At 38.6% G+C, this 20,610-nt stretch overlaps 1 protein-coding gene across 1 annotated transcript in view; it reads left to right on the forward strand.

Moving 5' to 3' along the window:
* Positions 1-448: 448 nt before the first annotated feature.
* Positions 449-20,610, forward strand: part of RGS17 (regulator of G-protein signaling 17) — a 29,064-nt gene continuing 8,902 nt past the window's right edge. Inside the window, exon 1 of the mRNA XM_009080932.1 lies at positions 449-586. Coding sequence (XP_009079180.1) covers positions 468-586 — 119 coding nt within the window. The 5' untranslated portion in view covers positions 449-467. The remainder of the gene's footprint in view (positions 587-20,610) is intronic.

Here is a 20,610-nt window from a genome sequence, read left to right on the forward strand (position 1 = left end):
CTAAAGAAGTCAAAAAGTAAAAAAGATCCATTCCAGCTCATGTTTAAAGTGAGTAACCATCCTGCTGTATTTTTAGCACAATGGAAAAAGCTGTGATAGTCATATGGTAAGGACCAATTCAGTCTCTACCAAGTGCCACACAAGCTGTGTGGCTTGCTGTTCAAAACGGTAACAATAAACAGTCCTTTGAGTCCAGTCAAAGCAATAAGAATAGGCATGATTCAATGCCACGGTAGCATAAGTGTGTCACTGAAATGTGGTCTTCTGGAAACTGCTTTGAACACAATAGAACTATTACTTGGCCAGCACAGTTAATGGCCATGTGCTTTTGTTGCCATGAGCTGTGAGAATCAGTTGAATCAGAGATTGCTGTAGAAATGTGAATGTACTTTATGACAGTCTGTAGTAATTCTGTACATCTCTTATGTCTGTGTTCTTATAGCCACTTGGGCACTGAAGTAGCTGAAATGAGAAAGAGGCAGCAGTCACAAAATGAAGGAACATCAGCTGTGTCTCAAGCACCTGGAAACCAAAGGCCCAACAACACATGTTGCTTTTGTTGGTGCTGTTGCTGCAGCTGTTCATGGTATGTCCTGTAGTATATTTGGTTCCATATCCACCACAGGTAAACAATGAGAATGGAAAGCGTCAAGCACTGGGAACATGCAAATTTCTGGGAGAGGAGGCACAATTTAAATTTTCACTTAAAAATTTGATTTAACAATTCTCTGATTTGGTTGGACATCTTGTGAGGGGGAAGAGGAGAGAATAGTAAATTCAAGCTATATTTACTCTACTTAGACCATAACTAAATGACAAAATTTCAGTTGTAAAACTTGTATGTGTGAATGAGAGACTTGATACTGAATATTTTATATCTGACTTGTACTTTTGATATAGCAGTGCTCTGCATTCAGGAGAGTAAAAGGGAGATAGTCATAAATGTAAATGTGTGGCAACCTGTTACACTTGTTAGTTGTTGAAAAACACATATTCTGTAAAACTGAAAACATGAACCTAAAAGTCCACTTTATCTTTTCACTGGTGTGGCATAATTTTAGTGGGGAAAAAAAGGCTCAAAAATTGTGGTTGCTTGTCCCTTCCTAAACTAAAAGCTCACTTGGAAAGACAAAGATTTAAAGTCAGTTTCAGAAATAACTTTAAATTCTTAGTGTCCTGAGATGCATCAGGTCTTTGTTTCTTATTTTCATGAACACAGTGTCGAAATATAAAGTAGCTGACGTGCACTACTGTTCAGAGCCTATGCATCCTATTACATACACAGTTCAGTCTTTTTGGAGTGACCATTCCTCCATGTATCTGTGTTATTTTCACTTTAATCAGCCATCTGGCCCCAATCTAAAATCTGAGGCTATTTGCCCCAATATATTTTAAAATACATACCAGCATGTATGCACAAGGAGCCAAATGGGACAGCTTTTTTCCAAGATGCCACATCCTGGAGGCAGTAGCAGGGTGGTCCTGCCTTGGCTGTTGCTTCCAATTTCACCTGGAGGCAGAAGCTATTTGGAGCCTGGATGAGTAAAAGCTCATGCTTTTACGAAGCTACTTTGCGATATGTTCAATCCATACAGCAAAGAGGTGGAAGTATATTAATGAGGAAGTAAAGAGAGAATGTTTTGCCACTTTTCTCTCTGCTCTGGGACAAGGGCACAATGTAAGGTTAGCTGTACTATTACAGACCAGAGGTTTATCTAGCTCAGTATTCTATTTCAGGAAGTGACCTTTATCGGATGCCCCAAGAAAAGGATAAAACAAGTAGACGTGCAACTCCTCAACCTACCCACAGCAAAAATCACAACTTCTGGAAATCTGCAGCTTAGGGACTTCCTTGCCCAGCGTTCATTTCTGTGTGGTTTATAGCCCTTAATGGAATTCTCTTTCCTTAATTTGTCAAACCATTTTCTGAAGCGACTTCCTGAACTCATATAAACTTTTGGCATCCAGGGTTTCCTGTAGCAATAAATTCTAAAACAGGCCTGTGCAATCTGTGAAGAATTAACTCCCTTTTGTTTGTTTTAACCGACTAGATGCTAATTTCATTTGATGCCTCCTTGTTATGATCATGAAGAATAGTGACTAATTGTTCCCAGGACGATCAAGACTTTACAGAGCTCTCTTGTACCTCCCTTCAACTGTTTTTTCTTCCATTTTCTCTGTTTTAATCTCTGTGATGATGGTTTATCCTTATCTCTCCTACCTACCTGCCTACCTTATGTCTCTCCAAGTACCTTTCCTATTCTGCTGTCTCCTGTCTGAGATGTGTGACTATATCTGTTGCAGTAGTCAGGACATGGGTGCACCATGTTTTGTGTTTGCTCTTGATTTTTTATTACTAACTCCCAGCACTCTACTTGCTTTTTAACAACTCTGTAGATAATGTTTTCATAGAATTATCCACCCTGACTACATCTCTTTCCTGAATGGAAATAAAGCCCATCATTGTGCATGTACAGCTAGGGTTGGCATTTGCCTGGCATACTAGAATATGAATGGCCATAAAAGTATCAGTCAAATTTCTAAAACTTAAAGACACCTGATTTTATCTTTTGAGCATGCTGTAGCTCAAGAAATCTTACGTGACAACTATATTCTATTTTGAAACTTTATGAGCTCTATGACCCTTGGAGTGCCTCCATTCCTTATAATGCAGTACCATTATGTATTTGAACATCTTATGCATATTAAATATAAATTAGAGCAATTACGGCTTTAAAACATAGGATGTATCTTCAGCTTTTTTTGCCATCTCTTGGGGCTTTTCAGGGCTTCAGGGTTTGGTTTTTTGGTAAAGTAGATTAGACTGAGCATGGAAAAATTCTGTCAATTTAAGCTAGTTTTCAGGATTAAGTCAAATAACTGGTCAAAGGGGATTGTGACATCACTTGCATTTGCTAAAATCAAAAGCTAGAACAGGTGATGTAATAAGTCTTTTCCACCTCTGTCTTCTTGGATTCTGTAGTGGAAACTCCTTTGGAGGAGATTGGACAAAACTTTGAAAAAGACAATATCAAATGTTTCAGAATCTCAAAGTGAAGTAATTGGTTCTGGTGCCAAATTTGTTTTGTAAATTTGAGCTGTCCAGGTAGAGTACAGATTACAGTTCTTGCCTCCATTTTGTACACTAATAAACTACAAAAATAATTTTTAAAGAAGTAGCACACTTTATTAGTCACTCATATATAGGGTATTCTAGGTAGGTAATTCTCTAGGGTAGGTTTCTGTAATAGGAAATCCTAATGAACAATTGAAACAAGTTTTCTGGACCTAATGTAATTACATGCTTTCCCTAGTTCCGTGGGTCTTTGTATTTGAGTAATGTGAATTTCTCAAGAGATACCTGTCTGGAAATGTTGCTGAACATAGTGGTGAAGACAATGCTTTAACTGTCAATATAAAAATTTGAAGAATTTTCATCTGTTTTTCCATCAGCCTGTGTGACTGAGGATGACTCTTATATCACTAATCTCTTATTGCCTCAACTTTCTCACCGTTCATAGAAATGAGAGGAGTATGTGCAGGTTGTAGTAAGAAATTTTCACTTTTACTTGTTTGAAGAGTAGTTCAATAGTTCATATATTCAAACGAATCATTAGAATTCTAAAAATATCTTTTGAGAATCATTTGATGTTTGTTTTCTTCTGTTCCACTCCATGTTAAAAGCAGAATAGGTGTTAAGTCTTCTGTTTGCACAACAGCATAGGTAAATATTCACACCATTGCTTGGGGAAATACTATCTTGCCTAATAGAGACTTGTTAAGAGCAAAAAGTGAGATTGAAAAATTATTTTGTACACCTTATTACAAACCTTTTTCTTCCTCTAATAATTCCTTCTTAAAGATAACAGCTATTTGGAGCACTTCTCTATTGTTCTGGGATAACCCTGGTAGGCAGCTCAGCCCTACACAAACACTTACTCCTCACCAGCAGGATGGGGAAGAGCATCAGAAGGTCCTAAGTAACAAAACTTGTCCATTGAGATAAAAGTTTAATTGACAGCTTTTTTTAAGTAAAGCTGTGCACAAGTAAAGCAAAACAAGAAATTCATTCACTGCCTCCCATCGGTATGCAAGTGTTCAGCCATCTCCAGGAAAGCAAGGCTCCATCACACATTACAGTGACTTGGGAAGACAGATAGATAGATGCTACAACTCTGAACCTCCATGCTTCCTTTTTCTTCCCCAGCTGAGCACAATGTCATACAGTCATATCCCTTTGGTCAGTTGGGGTCAGCTGTCCCAGCTGTGTTCCCTCCCACTTCTTGTGCACTCCCAGCCTGCTCACTGACAGGGCAATGGTCAAGGTTTGCTCAGATTGGAAAAGATGGAGATAAACAGGCTCCTTAAGCTGGCCATTTTATTTTAATAGGTGTGGTCAGGATGTTGCCCAACTAGCTTAAACTCTGAACTTGTTTCTGAACATCAGTAGCGAAGGAGGCGATTATCCTCAGTGGAGAAAATAAAGTACTTCTGAAGTTCTCAACAGGAAAAGCTTGTCCATTTGCAAAAGAAGCAGATGATATAACCCTGTGGAGATCTTCCATGGTACCTTCCTCTCTCCACTGACCAGATGGAGACCTTAGGCACTCACTTTCAGGGAGACTGCCTCATTAAAGCAGCTAATAGATAAGTACCAGCCAGGTACCTAAGGTCCTGAACTGAATCTTACCTTGTGTCTTTAGTGTCTGCAAAACTCCATTCTCATAAAGGACAAAAGAAAATGCTCCCTTACTAAGTGTAATTTCAATGACTTGGGTAGGCTGAGAGTCTCAAAATTTGCAGTAAGACTCCTAACATGACAGTCTATAATTCCCTCAATTACACTTTCTCCAGAGAGTTGTGCATTCAGTATTTAGCACTGTAGCTTTATAGTTTTGAGCTTGGCTTGGCGAGGGAAGGGTAGTAATCCTGCTACTTCACCTCCTCAGCCTTATTTAGCAATCCATTACTCCAGCTTCCTGAGCAGATAGGAAGCCAGTTGTTCTCTTGCAAACATTTGTAAATCACATTTGTCAAAAAAACTCCCCAGACGCTAGCACAGGGAGATTGGCTACTCTGCCAATTTTATTTTGTTTCCTTCACTGTCTCCCACCCAGAACAGGAGTCATATCTTTTTATCCTCTCTTCCTTTCATAAGGTGCTCAGTGAATTTGAAAGCTGTGGGACACTGATGCCCAATAACCCTTCTCCTTTTACTGTACACAGATGGCTCAGAAAGCATCTAGCATCTGCCCTGCAAGAGTGCTTAGCAGTATGGCAGCCTGGGGGACAGGAAAAGGCTTCCAGGGGGTTAAGTGTAGGTGGTCACTCAACTTCACTTGGTTCTGTAGCTCGATTCAAATGAGCTAGCTGGAAGGCCTTTGCCTGAAAGGGAGCCATTAAAACAACTACTGAAAGACTCTTGTGGAAAAGAGAAAGGTACTCTTGTCCATCAACTCCTAGCTGTGTCCTGTACAAAAGCTATGCCTGCCATTTGATTTCTTGTGACCCTTTCATGACTAGTTTCCCACACCCAAGAGATGCCAGGGAAGATAGGGTATTTCCCAGCTTGGCAGTAAACAAGAGTTGCTCTTGGTAAAAAACCTCTGTCCTTCACTTCTTATAATTTGCCTATAACTGCTGTGAGTTACGTCTGAAACTTCTTCCTGATGACCTCGCTACACAAATATTTTTCTTTATTAAGAAGAACATTTTCCTTGCATGGGTTTAGCCGTTGACTTAGGCCTACAAGAAGATATTTCTGTCACTTGTGCCATGAATATGAGATGATAGAAAAGGTTCTAAGAATAATTTTAAATTACATTAATAATTTTTCCCTATGGGGTTCAACCTTATTGTCTTCCTAACAAACAGAGCATGGTACTCTAAATAAAAATAAAAATAAAAAACCCTAAATATTTTTTTTAACTTCCCACCTCTACTACTTTGAGAGGAATAATTTTTTCCTAGCATATTCAATGTTAGTTTGCTATTGAAAAATTGTGTCTAAGCTTTGCATGACTTTACACAAGATAATCTCTGGGGGTCGTAGTCATGGCTACTTTATCTTATTTAACTATGGTATAAAGTTTGAAGGAGAGGGAAGGAAAGAAAGGATGGAAACAAAAAAACAGTGCAATAAATTATAGCCATCTACTCTGAAATATGTGGAAAACAAAATCCATATCCTTCTTCCCATGCCTGCCTGCAGCAGAACTTTCAGACTAGGAGGAGACTAGAGGTGGGCTGTCATCCAGGCTCCAGAATTTTGTTAAAGCTTTCAGCAAGAAAATAAAATCTTTATGTTTGAAACAAAAGCACTGGTTCCAAAAACTATATTTTAGCATGCAATTTTATTTCTAATTCTTCTTTTCCTCCCTGAACACACAGGACAACACATCTGAAACAGACATACTCAACTTCCTGCATTTTACCTTTTCAAAACATGAGAAAGCAAATATGGAAAACGGCATCAGGGACTATTGTACTCTAGTGCAGAATACACAATTTCAGGCCACTCTATTTTACTAATATAGAAGGTGACATTTTAAAAATATTTAATGAGAAAAGATGTTCCATTCAGAGCCTTTTCATACTTTAAAACATCACAGGACATCCTTATCTTTTTGTCATTTGCTGTTGCAGAGATCAAAGATGAAAGCATTTCCTCTCTTTCCTGGAGAACGATTTATTCTGAGGGATAGTAGACTTAGCTAGCACGGGAACTTGTGCTTTGTGCATCTATGGGACAGTATCATCTGCATCATCACAGTGCAATGGGCAGCACTGGTGCTTTCTTAGGAATGGAGCACCAGTTCTTCTGATGGGTAGTATTTAAAGCTGGATAAAATCCATTATCTGACCTGTCACACAAGCTACTGAATGTGATATTCCTGAAAATCAGCCTTAAATCACCTTGTCTTTAAGTCCAGATATTCTCAGTGCTGAGGCCATGAGAGAAAGATGACAGACATTCCTGTTGTCACTGGAATGTGCCATGGGGTGAGTGTGGGCTAAGGATTTAAATACTTAGTCCTCAGAAATGGACTTCTCAAAGTTCCCTGAGCTACTTAAAATAAGAAATTTAAATTCTCAGCATTTGGAAAAATAAGCAGAAGACACTCTAAAAATAAATAGCTTGTCGAGTATTTTTTTCATACTTTTGTAGGTTATGTTAACAGTATTTATTAAATAATACCCAAGCAAAGCATTTTTCCCTTTAAAGCAAAAGAAAAGGATGATCACTAAAGTTAAAAAAGTTAGAGGGGGAAGCATGTCTTCCTAATAGGTATGATATTTTATAGGCTCATTCTCCTTTACAATTAAGACAGGGCAAGTTATTTTGCTGGCAATTTATGGAAGTTTAGGTCCTCAGGGCAGGCTGGGGACAGGTGGTTTGGTGCATGCTTGTTTACACAACTCTCCCAGGGCATCACAGCCTGACTTGTCAACCTCTGGGCTTATGCCCTTCTGTAACACTGGGCCAGATTGTCAGTGTTAGCCTAATAATTCCTGTAAGTCTGCTGTCTCCCTGAGCCAGAACACAAATATACCTCATATGCAATTCAATATACAGCTTATCCCAGAGCTCCAGAGGTGGCAAGTGAAGGCAGCTGTGACCACTTCTTGCACATCCCTGTGAAGCAGATGTGAAACACTACCTTTCAAAAAAGTAGAGCACATTTCTTCACCATACATGATGCCACAAGGTGGAAAAGTATGTTAGATGAGCTTACAGGTACACTAACTGCTGCTAACTACTAGTTTTACATCTGCTTCTAAAGATGTTACCGGCAAACAAAAAAGGCTATAGAAATAAAATTTACAAAAAAATTCCAAAATTTAATGTAAAAACAACTAAAATAATCTTAATGTGTTAAATCTCATAAGGGCCTTCCTTGGTCACTGTGGAGCACTGTTCTAAATAAATCAAATTCATCTCACTGTCTCTCATCAGAAAGCAGCCCAGAAATCTCTATATCCAAGCTTATCCAGTGCTTTTTATCTTTCTGCTCTCTTCTTCTCAGTCCCTTGCCACCTACTTCCAAATCCATGTTGAAGTACAAGCTCTTGTGCAGCCTTGGAGCAGGGGCAGGGATTGTGAGCCACCAGCTCCCACAGCAGCAAGGGCTTTCCACAGGTCATTTGCCATTCAGAAGCAGCTTTGGTGCAGGCCATTGCTTTGGGGGACATGCAAAGTAAATCAAACTCATGCTGTTCTCTAGGAGAAAGCTGTAAGCTTTTATTTTGTCAAGTGATGAAAAGGAGTAGTCACTAAGGCACTGCCGGCCTGCAGTGAAGTCAAGGTGGAAGCACAAAGATACACAAAGATACTACACAGATGTTCAGCATATATAAATAATTTGAAATTAATTTGCAACCAAGAACCCTGGTTTGAAAAAAACCTGTAGCACTGTAAACTGAGTCTAACCCCATGTAAACTGATAAATGTTTCTATTTTCAAAGGTATGAAGTAAACTTGTTCCTCCCATCAAAAAAATTAATAAAAATAGAAGGCTAATGCGAAGAGTGTAGCAACAGCTTCTTATGCAGCTGGTCTCTTAACTTTGGTCACAAGCCAGTGGTAGAATCCACATTAACATCAAAGCCAACTCTGGGCTCTCTGGGCCAAGCTTTCCTAGTATCAGGATTTTATTCTTAATATCTTAAACTTTGAAAGTTCATTTCATTTTGAGGAACAGATGGAGGCTCATGTGTTTACTGACATTTTTACCCATCTGTGAGAACACAAGCAGGTTAGAGAATGAATAGATTGTAAACATAATAGATCATCAAATTTAAAATAAATGTTTCTGAAGCTTCACAAACAAAATCCATAGATTTCTTTGTGTGTAATATTACTAAGATATGAAACCCTCATCAGTCTAACTGCAGAAAATAGTCCTATTTCAAGCAAACAATTCTGTAAAGAAAATTAGAGTGGAAAAAAACCCCAGAACTGTAATCCTCCTAAATTGAAGAATAAATACGTGCTCAAAAGGGATTTGAGATTACACAACGCTCCTTCTAATTCAGCCATGCAAAAGATACTGACAGTAGCTCCTTAGAAGGAGATAGCAAACTAAATCTAGTTAACTTTAGAAAATTATCTTGATTCTGTCCTGGCAAAGCACACACAATGTATGCAGGGACAGCTGCTCTTGAGGAGACTAGAGAGAGAGAAGGCAGTGGCAGAATCACTTCCACTGGGGTACAGCAGCTTGATGTCTCCTCTGAGGCTGTTTAAGAGATGGATTGCTTCAGAGCATCAGCATCTTGGCTCGCTCTCACCCCTCATACCCATTTCCCACCTGCCTGTGCCAAAATGCTGTTCAGTTCGGTGTCTGTGGAACAGTGTCTGAAGGAAGATTGTTAATGTCATGGCAGATTTTCTGTCACCAACGAACAGCTTGACTGTTGCTGTAGAAAAAAAGAAAAGGCACAAAACTCAGGAGTGCTGAGAATGCCTGAGTCCAGCTTATGCTGTGATTTTCAGATATTAGGAGTTTAAAGCCATTGAAATCCCCCCTGATAGGGTTTGGGCTGATTTTTTAGTTTCTTTATTGCAAATTTGCAATTAGATATTTACACAAAGATGCATTAACTCAGAAGTCCATGGAAAATCACAGAAATGAAGTGCAGGAAATGTCAAAATGGGTCTGAGATTAAGCTGAAGTAAGGCCTGTTGATAGATGGTGACATTTTAAATGCACCAAAGAGGCCTTGCAAACCCTCCGAACTTTATTCATTCCGGAATAATAAAAACTTAAATATTTAACATGCAAAACCAACAAAAATCCCTTATCCAAATTAAACACACTGTCTATGTCTATACCAGTAAACTACACAGGGCCAGGGTCTAGCATGGGATGCAATCAGCCTGTACAGTTAAATTGTTAGCAAGTGTTGACTCCCTAGCAGAGATTTGGCCTGTCGCAGGTACAGAAACCCTGTTTTGGGTATGGGCTTTAATGGACTGGGGCTACATTGTGCCTCAGGACCAGAGAACTCTCCCAGACCATTTTATCTGCAAGAATAAATACAGCCTTTAGGTCCAAATCAAAAGGAAAAAAATGGGCTACTTAAACTGTTAGCAGCAGTATTTCCATCTTATATAGGTTTTTTTTAACCATGTATAATTCCAAATCGGTTTAAAATGTCAGTTAAAACAGGAATAAATGTCTAGCACTTTCAAGAGGAAAAAATGAGAAAATGTTTCATGGAAATGAATCTGGACCCCTAGTAGATAACACTTATAAGATGGAGATCCTCTCACTAAAAAAAGTGGGTCATTCATTCATTACATGAGACAGAAAGGCAAAGGAGATGTGAGTCCTGTCTAGTCGCACTTAATAATTCCATAGCACATATGTTTGTCTAGATGGCAACTCCATTTCTTCTGAAGTACCCAATTGAGAGCCTGATACTGGCAGAGGCTGAGCAATAGATATCTTCTTGTTGACATCCATGTTGAAAGTGCTTCCCAGCTGAGCTCCTTGTGTAACAGAAAATCTGGAAACCAGCAGTTAACATCCAACAAAACAGACCTCTGTAATATACATAGACTGGCACAGAGGCTCTCAATCCTGTTTCTTAGCTCCAGGCTAATTTCACAAAATACAGTCATCATGGTAGGAATTATCCTTTACAAATTCCTAAAGCCCTCTATAACTGAAGAACTTTACAACACTTTATGAAAAGAAAAAGTGTGAATTTAGTATCACTAGTGGTGATACCCAGGGCTCAGTGTTGAGGCTGGCCCTATTTAACATCTTTATTGATGATCTGGACATGGGGATTGAATGCAGTCTCAGTAAATTTGCAGACAACACTAAGTTGGATGGGAGAGTTGATCTGCCTGAGGGTAGGAAATCTCTACAGAGAGACCCGGACTGACTTGATCAATTCAATGGTCTCAACTGCATGAGGTTTAATAAGGCCAAGTGACAGGTCCTGCAATTGGGACACCACCCCATGCAGCACTACAGGCCAGGGGAGGTGTGGCTCAAGTGTTGTTTGCTGGAAAGGGAGTTGGGGGTGCTGGTTGACAGGCAGATCAATATGAGCCTACAGTGTGCCCAGGTGGCCAAGTAGGCCAATGACACCTTGGCCTGTATCAAGAATAGTGTGGCCAAGCAGGACTAGAAAAGTGATCATGCCCCTGTATTCAGCATTGGTGAGGCCACACCTTGAGTACTGTGTTCAGTTTTGGTCCCCTCACTTTAAAAAGGACATTGAGGCACTGGAGCAAAACCAGCAAAGGTCAGCAAGGCTCATAAAAGGTCTGGAACACGTTGTATGAGGAATTGGGTTTGTTTAGCCTTGAGAAGAGGCAGCTCAGGGGTGACCTCATGGCTCTCTACAACTACCTGAAAGGGGGTTGTAAAGAGGTGGGGGATGGTCTCTTCTGCCATGCCTGCAGTGAGAGGATGAGAGGAAACAGCCATAAACTGAGCCAGGGGAGGTTCAGATTAGAAATTAGAAAAAACATCTTCACTGTTAGGGCTGTCAGAAACTGGAACAGACTGCACAGGGACGTGATGGAGTCACCATCCCTAGAAGTGTTTAAGAGCATCTGGATTTGGTGCTGGAAGATATGGTTTAGGGCTTAGGGGCTACAGCAGAATGACAGGTTAACCTTTGGTCTTGATCTAAAAGGTCTCTTATGACCTTCATGATTCCATTCTGTAATTCTATGATTCTATTAATGTTTCCAGGCATCTCTTCCCATTTGGAAACCACATCTAAATCTATGAAATCAAAGGAGTGACCCTAATCAGGCTCAGTTCTTTACTGCTGCTGTTATTCTCATCTCTGCAAACCAAGAATAATAAAAAAATAGTCACTACAAAAACTGAGAGAGACTAGGCCCATTTATCAAGACCACTAGACTCACTTGCTAGTGATTTGGAGGGCTTTTATTCACCCAGATACCCTTTCAAGAAATACAATTTCCATTTCTTTGAACACTGTAGAACTGCCAGTTTTAATTATCTCAAATTTATGAAGGAATTGCTTGCAAAATAGCTGTAGCCAGAAGTAAGGACACTGCAGATTGTCTAGTAATTAAATGTATCCATCACACAAGGTGGAATATGAATGGTAATATTATCCTGAAGGAAGGAATGAAGCTGACAGCCAGACTAGTGATCTGTTGAGTGATCTGACAGGAGAAATGCACCCTTGAGTTGAATCTTGCCTAAAGCAGAAGGCAACTCTACAGTAATGAAACAAAGCTAGAGTAACTCCATTAGAAATCATTGGCAAGCAAACTTCGGCAAGATTTTTTACCTATACAAAAATTACATTCCATATCTGAGAACAAAAGCCTCAAAAAGTGATCCTAGAAAGGACTGAAAGTTTCCAAAAGTTGTAATTGCTTCTGTTGTGGCTATCATTATGTAAAAGTAATATTATCTCTTCAAAGTAGAATTCTGCAGAAAGCATATTTTCGTACAGACTTTGTAACAACATACATGTGATAAAAAAAGAGACTTTAGGAAAGTCAGATTGTTTTAAATCACTAGTTCTTTCCTCTTTTCACAGTTAGAACTTTTGCTCAGTACTAGTCTAAGTTTGAAGAAATACTGTCATTTATTTAAGAAGTTCAAGTACAGTGCACACTGGTAGTTTCCACCTGCCTCTGAATGTCTGCTGAGGTGCAGTATCAGTAGCTGGGTAATTTAAATCAGTCACACAAGACAAGAACAGACTGGTCTCTCCTTCACCCTGGAGTCATCCTGAGGTGTAAATATAATTGTGTCCCCTCAAAATATTCCTCAATTGCAGTCTCTTTTTTAAATATAATTGCAGTAAATGTGTTGTTTGTGGCACTAGTGGCCACACCTGGAGCACTATGTACAGTTCTGGGCTCTTCATTGCAAGAGTCCTTGACATACTGGAGCAAGTCCAGTTTAGGGGACTGGAGCACCTGTCCTGTAAAGAAAGGCTGGGAAAACTGACACTGTTCCACCTGGAGGAGAGAAGGTTCAGGGAGATCTTACTAATATGTATAGTTTCTTGAAGAGAAGGTGCAAAAAAAGGTGAAGCCAGGTTCTTTTCAGTGGTGCCCTGTGACAGAACCAGAGGCAAGGGGAGCAAGCTATAATACAGGAGATTCCCTCTAAACACCAAGAAAAAAAGTCTAACTCTGAAGCTTACCAAGCATTGTCACAGGTTGCCCAGAGAGGCTGTGAATTCTCCATCCTTGGAGATATTCAAAAGCCATCTGAACACAATCCTAGGCAGCCTGCTCTAGATGGCTCTGCCTGGAGTGGGGTGTATGTGTAGGGGTTGTGGACAAGATGACCTCCAGGCCTCAGCCATTCGGTGACTCTGTTTCTGTGATTCTGTGTTGAGCTTGGCAAAGACTTAACTCAGATCTTAAATGGTTGCAAAACATTTCTGGATATATTTGTGGCTATCTTAGGAGAAAGTCCCTTTTGCCAAGGGCTTTCCAGCAGGTTAGTTTTTCTGCTACCAGTCCACTTCTGAACATTTTATAAAAGAAGAAAGAATTAATATTGAAATTACATCAAAGATCGCATTGCAAATAGCAATCTATGATGAAAAGATGTATTGACACATGGATTTTTGATTCTACAAGGCTTTGCTTCCAAATTATTCATGGGGTCCTAAAGGAAAATGTAGAGTTTTGACAAATTTGACAGCTTGTCTGCCAAATGTATACTGAATTCAACTTTTATGGAAAACACCACAGGAGAATATTACTTGTGTCTTTAGAAAGAGTATGTCCATCTGATTGTCTCTTATGAACAGAAAAGGCTACCAGATTTTAGATCTATTCCATTTTAAATCATTAAATATACAGGAAAGGGAAGAAAGTGAAACACTGCAGATTTGCTAAGACCTTTTAAAGTTCTTGCTTTACCTAGCACATCCCTCTATGACTTACTTTAGTTTAGCATTCATCTTTCAGTAAGGATATCTACCTTCACAGTGGCATGTGGGATGCAATTTAATAACCTTATATAATGCTCTTACATAAACTGCAAAATCTTGGTCAATGCTTCCCATTAACAAAGAAGTGATTATACTCTTAAGCAGTAGATCACTTGGGTTCAATTCTGCTTTTACTCAAGCTGAGAAGTAGCACAACATAAGTAAGACTATCAGGACAAAGCTAAATGTCTTAACTGACTGGACCTTAATAGCCTGACGTGCTCTAGATATCTTAAACCTTGATTTCCACCAATCTCCTTTTTCTATTATATTCTACAGTTAAATCTGTTATGACTTTGACCAATTATGCTGAATCCAGCACAGCATTAAGAAAGCACCACAACTGAAAAGTAGTAATAAATTGAACCTACTCTCCCCTGCCTTCAAAGTATGGCAGAAAGATACAATCTCAGATGAACTGAGAAGTTTCTTATTTTTCATGGGGAAATTCACAACACAGAACACAGATGAGCTGGCCTTATCATAAGCCTTTGAACAAAAGAACTCACAGAACTTAGAACCCTATGCATTCATAATATTTTTAAGTGAATGTCCTTCTAAACTCTGTCTCACGGGGCTAAAAGCTATTCCTTTACACAGGAAAGTCTAATTCAAACTGCAAGAGCAGCACTATCAAACAAAAGGCAGGAGAATTTGCACTGATTCTTTCAGTCAACCCTGGATTGCTGCTACAGCATTGGTGTCAGAAACATGGCAGTGAGCAGGCCAAGATACCTGTGCACAGGCACAGGAGGTTTTGAGTACATACATCTCTTTATTCCTGTGGCCACACACTCCCCAGCTATACTGTCAATGCTGCTCCTCTAGAAATATCAAGACTGTTTTAGGGAAGTGAGGATACTTCAAGAAACAAATGCAGTCTTTTCTGTGCTTTAGGATTTTGATGCTGTAAGGCATTGCTCTTCATGCCTCCCTCCACTGTTCTTAGTATAAATGAGATTCTGAGTGAAAGGTGGAGGTGCTGTTTGCAGGACTCTGAGAGATGAGGCTCTAATAAATATTCCACATATCATGAAGTTAAGAGTTATAGCTACTGGATTTCCTGATGAGCTGTTTTCTTATTAGAAAATATCTTTTCTTGTAATCAGAAAACCTACTGGAAAAAATATCAACTGTGACAATATAATTTTTCTAAAGAGCTTCTTAAAGTTAAGCACCATATTTCACTTAAATCCATTATTTTTTAACTACAATTACTCACAAAAGACTAGTTAGAATAATGGTAGATAACTGAATAAAACCAAGACAACTGATTATTTAATTTTAAAATACAATAATTATTTTTAAAACCATCAAAACCAATTATGAAATTTCATTAAACTTTTTATGAAAAATCCAGTTCAGATGTAAATTAATTTTAACTGTCAAATCTGCCAAACACAAACTCAGTTCCAGTCAGCTGCATTCGCCATAAAACCCCAGTGGCAGGACCTGTGAGACAGCTTCTGCACACACACCAGATAGCAAATATCAAACCAGAAAATTTACACCTTGGGCTCACCCTTTCCCCACAATATTTGCATTATTTTAAAAAAATAATTGTTTTGGGGTTTTTGTTACATGAGGAAAGACTTGCAGAATCAGATGTCAAGTTTATAAATTCTCCTTGCAAACACATATTTTTTGCCATGCTAAAACAGCTGAGTGCAAGCTGGAGTCTATGCTTGTTTGCTTTGTTCTTTTACAGGCAATTTGGATTGTAGATGCCTCTTGTACCATTGTATCACCTAAGGCAAATGTAACTCTGGCACTCAGGAAACTTAGCACCACAGGTATCTGGACTTTTTGAAAGTAGTTTTTAGTTTCAGTGGACACTGCCAAGTAGGCTGATTATAGCCTTATGGTAATTGTTGGCTTTCCCCCAACAGACTGCTTTCCTATGTCAGTCTGCTAAACACAATCTCCATCATTTAGTTTTAAACCCAAGACAATTAATTTTTTACTCAGAGTTAAGATATAGCTATTTTTCATTAAAATTCTAACTTGTTTTCAGTACAAAATGTTACATCCTACATTTCTTTACTGAACTCAGTGAAGATCTGAAGGTCATATATTGTTAAATAAATAGGATGGACATTAATGACAAAAAAATTCCTTCATGTTTTTTTGATCGCTTTGCCCCTCTACTAAGGCCTTGTGAGACCTCATCTGGAATACTGTGTCCAGTTCTGGACTCCTCAGTACAAGAAAGACATGTTGCTCCTGGAGCAGGTCCAGCGGAGGGCAAGAGAGACGACTAGAGCATCTCTCTCCTTAGTAAAGGCTGAGGGAGTTGGGTTTGTTCAGCCTCGAGAAGAGATGACTGAGGGAGGACCTCATTGACATATTTAAATATCTAAAAGGGGGGTGCCAAGATGATGGAGCCAGGCTCTTCTCAGTGGAGACAAGCAATAGGACAAAAAGCAACTGGCAGAAACTGATTCACAGGAAGTTCCACCTGAATATTAGGAAGAACTTTACTGTGCAGGTGACCAAGCACTGGAACAGATTGCCCAGGGAGGTCATGGAGTCTCCCTCACTGGAGATATTCAAGAACCATCTGGACGCAATCCTGTGCAATGTGTTCTAGGATAACCCTGCTTAAACAGGGAGGTTGGACCAGATGACCCACTGTGGTCTCTTCCAGTCTGACTGATTCTGTGATTCCCCTCCAAAGTCTCTCACAGACAACCAATGCAGACATATGGAAATACCAAGTTTGCAATTTTTACTGTTTCATATCTTTCTGTGGATGAACTGCACATCACTTATGTTCGCCTTGCAGATCTCCAGGACTCCATGCAAGCCTCTACTCTATAATTTATTTAATACCACTAATTTGGCTGAAGTTCACTCTGAATTCCTATGTTTTGCATATACTGGTATTATTACAACAGCTGTAGAGCTTTAGTCTGACTTGCTATTCTTACAAGGACATGAATTCTCAGAGGTCAGATAAGAGATGCATCCCCTTTCTAATATAGCCAAGGGCCTGAAGGATACAGTGCAAGTTGATCTGAGCTTATGAAAATGTCTAGTAAAAGGTATCACTTTTTCTATAAAAATAATGATTCTAGCTCTCTTTTTTCCTCAGAATAATTATTCTGGATGTTATTCATTTACTGTAACAAAAAGTGAATTCCTAACTTTGATGGAAGCAGGTTTTTTACCCTTTATTCAGCTTACAAAAAGAAATTAGCCTTGGATAATATTGCTGATGTAACGTTTAATTCTCATGGGTGCCTATTTTTGTGACATTAAAAGGGAGAAAGAAGACAGCATTACTGACTAGGTTCTAAGTGATTTGAAATTAACATAGCTGTATTGTTCTTTATGAATGGATCACAATAATATTGTGGTTTTTTCATTATTACTGCTTTGCACATTATAGCAAAATCATCATGCTCCTCTGTTCATAAACAAACACAGCCCTGACTAGTTTTCACTGCAATCAGGCTTAAATATTCCAGCTGTTAGAAACAAACAGGTGCCATAAAATAATTTGGTATCATAAAATAAATAAGGTTTCATAAAAGAAATTAGAGAGTGCCAGTGTCTTTTGCAGTACCATACAGCATATGGGATATGGGGACCACATCCTTCTCTGACGACTACCGAAGCATGCCTCAGCATGTAGCTGAACAAAACTCTGTAAGCAATTGATTTTTCAATGATTGACTGTTGAAACAAAGTATTGAAGACAGTCTGATCAGATTGAACCACAATCAAAAATGAAAAGATACTGGCGTGCACTTTTTCTGCATCTTAATTAAAACGAGAAAAAATATGTTTCCATTCATATAGCATGTTTAAGCCAAACACTTGTGATAAAAGTGAAGGAATCAGAGATCTTGGAGATAGGATCACTACCACTTTGAACTGAAAAGTTAAGGTATTTACCCAGCTGGTGAAAGATCTAGGCGTGGTGCCCAGCTTTGTCTCAGAGTTTTCAAAACCACCTTTCCCTCACTTCAAGAAAATGCGCTAATCATATGTTCCTGTTTTCATGTGCACTAATTTGTTTGTTTAAAGGATTTTCCCTCTCCAAACAGCACTGAGAAAATATTTCCTATCTGAATCTATTTAGTAAATTCAAGTTGTGTTTTCAACACTTAGGTGAACGGTCATTTTGCATCATCTACCAGTGGAATTTTAAAATCACACTTAAATCCTGATTGCTTGGGTTTGGTTTGGGGATTTTTTTGTGTGTGTGGAGAGAGAATTGTGGGGGTTTTTTTAAAGAAAGCTAAAAATACTGGATGTCTTGATGTGATGATAAAAATTCCTAGGAGTAGGATAGAGTGAAGTGTGGTGCCACTGAGATACTCTTTTCAAAGGGTAGGTCAGTGAAGGAAAAATGTCAGAACATTTCTTACCCGGAGAATCTTAACTGAATATTGACTTTTGTCTGTAAACCAAATTCTGCCTTTAGATGTATGTGTAATGGACTTAATGTGGCCTTTGGGCTGGAATAAGGCAGGTTTTCATGTTACAGTGGTGGCTTGAGAGCTAGTGGTCCTAGTGTGTGACAGACAGAAGTTCAACCTAAAATGCAGTCACTGCCTGGCAGAGCCTAATATCTACAGACTTCAGCCAAGAAGTAGAAATTGAGCACAGATCTCCTGAATGGTTACCCAATAGCCTTCCAAATTAGCTCACAGTGTTCCAGTTTGATTTCTACTCCTTATCTTTGTGGCAGCACAAAAACCATCACTAAGGCAAAAACTAAGGGTTTAATAGTCACATTGTCTTCAGTGCCAGACATAATCACCATATACTGTGATGATATACTGCATATGATGCATATAGCTGAAAAAATACCTGAGTGAATTGTAGCTGGTGTCAGCCATACATGCGCAGAATATTAATCTTTGCACTTGTCGCAATGGCATAGTTTTCTTGCTATAGTAATAACATTAATCTCACTGATTCACCACATTTAGGCTACTGGTACATGAGAATCTGACCCTTGGGAAGCAATTAAATACCATTTGTTTACTGGGTATACACAGAATGAAAGATCAGGTCCATGTTTTAAATTATTTTCAGTTTCTTAATGGCAGTTAGAAAGTAAGTGCAGCAGTAGGGATGCAACTTACAAAAAGGCTAAAACCACCAGCTGGAAACACCCGGAGGAAGAGTCAGTGAGATATTTGCTCTTAAATTAGTTCAACTCTCTTGATGATTTTATCCAATTAGCTTGACTTTTTTTTACCTTCTCATGCACCAGCATGGTGCAATACTGATTTAGCTAAGTAATTATTCAACAGAACAATTATTTAATTGCTGAACATGAATATTAACAGCCAAATAATGGCAGCTAAATAAATAAAGATTGGTTTTCTGAATCCCAGTAGTTCCTCCAAAAACACATCAGCTAGGAACCTCGACCAGTTTAACCTTACATGGGGTAATTTGTTCAACTTTACACTTCTTCAAGCAGTCCCTGATCATCAACATTTTTACTTATAAAGCACGTGAAGTTGCAAAATAGACATGCATTCACTCCAATCAGAAATCACTCATAATAATACTGTTGCAGTAGTTAAAGAAAGTTAGCAGTTTTCTAGCAGTCAGGAACACGAGATGTATTTGAAAGGTACATCAAGCTTAGGCCACTTGGGTTTACTGAAGTACTTTTTACCATACTCTCCAGGGCAATAAAATCAGCATAAAAGTGGGTGGAACAGATCTTCCGTAGGAACAGAAAGCAAACCTGTGCTTGTGCTTTCCATTTAAACTCCACCTTTAGATATCTCAAACTCTCTCTTTTTAAGGTAGTAGTTTTGTTGTGTTTTAATCGGGGGTAATTCACAAATCTAAATTATTAGATATCTGCTGGGGTATATTCCGATTGATAAATAATAATGGCACCATAGACGTTAGTTTACATCATATGTCTCTCTAGAACATCTCTGTTTCATTTAATTACATTTTGATAAGGTGTGTCAGCAATTTCCTATTCTTAAAGCATTAACCAAGATAATTTTGTTAATCTTTAGCCTATTACTTTTACTCTGGTGAGTTTTATACTGTACAACGTAATTCTTCTGACATAATCAGCTAGCTTACGTGATGGATTGATGTATCAAGGACACCAACTCCAGGTATGCAGGTTGCCTTTGCTGCTGTGGACTGCTTGAATTCCACAGAGAAATGTGAACAGATAGGATATTTTCAGCTGAAGATAGCAACATAGAAAATACCAGTGCAGTGTTATAATTTTGAGGTAAAAGGTAGCAATCTGTTATTGTGATCAGAGTTATTTAAAGGTTGCTTTCAAATTAGCTTTGCAGTCACAAATGTGTAAATATTTAATTTTTTTTTCTGAGGGAACATGAACCAGTTCCTTGAGTGAAAACAGAACATGTTTGAATTGAATGTACTTGTGTATAAAAATGATGGTTTCATTCACAGGAAAAACATATCAAAAGTAATGTATCCGATGGAACTCTAGCCTTGACAGTTGTAGATAAATAAAAGTTTAAAAGTAGTGCTAGTGTTTGTCACTGGAAACATAATGCAGAATTTAGGCTAAGACGCATTATAAATTTAGTGCAGTTTTAAATGCAATACCCAAAGTTGAGTGTTCCAACCCAGTAGAACACTTCTGTCTTTAGAGTCTTCCCTGTTTTGCAGCTTTTACTA

The sequence above is a fragment of the Acanthisitta chloris genome, unplaced genomic scaffold (assembly GCF_000695815.1).
Source record: "Acanthisitta chloris isolate BGI_N310 unplaced genomic scaffold, ASM69581v1 scaffold11510, whole genome shotgun sequence".
NCBI classification, from domain to species: Eukaryota; Metazoa; Chordata; class Aves; order Passeriformes; family Acanthisittidae; genus Acanthisitta; species Acanthisitta chloris.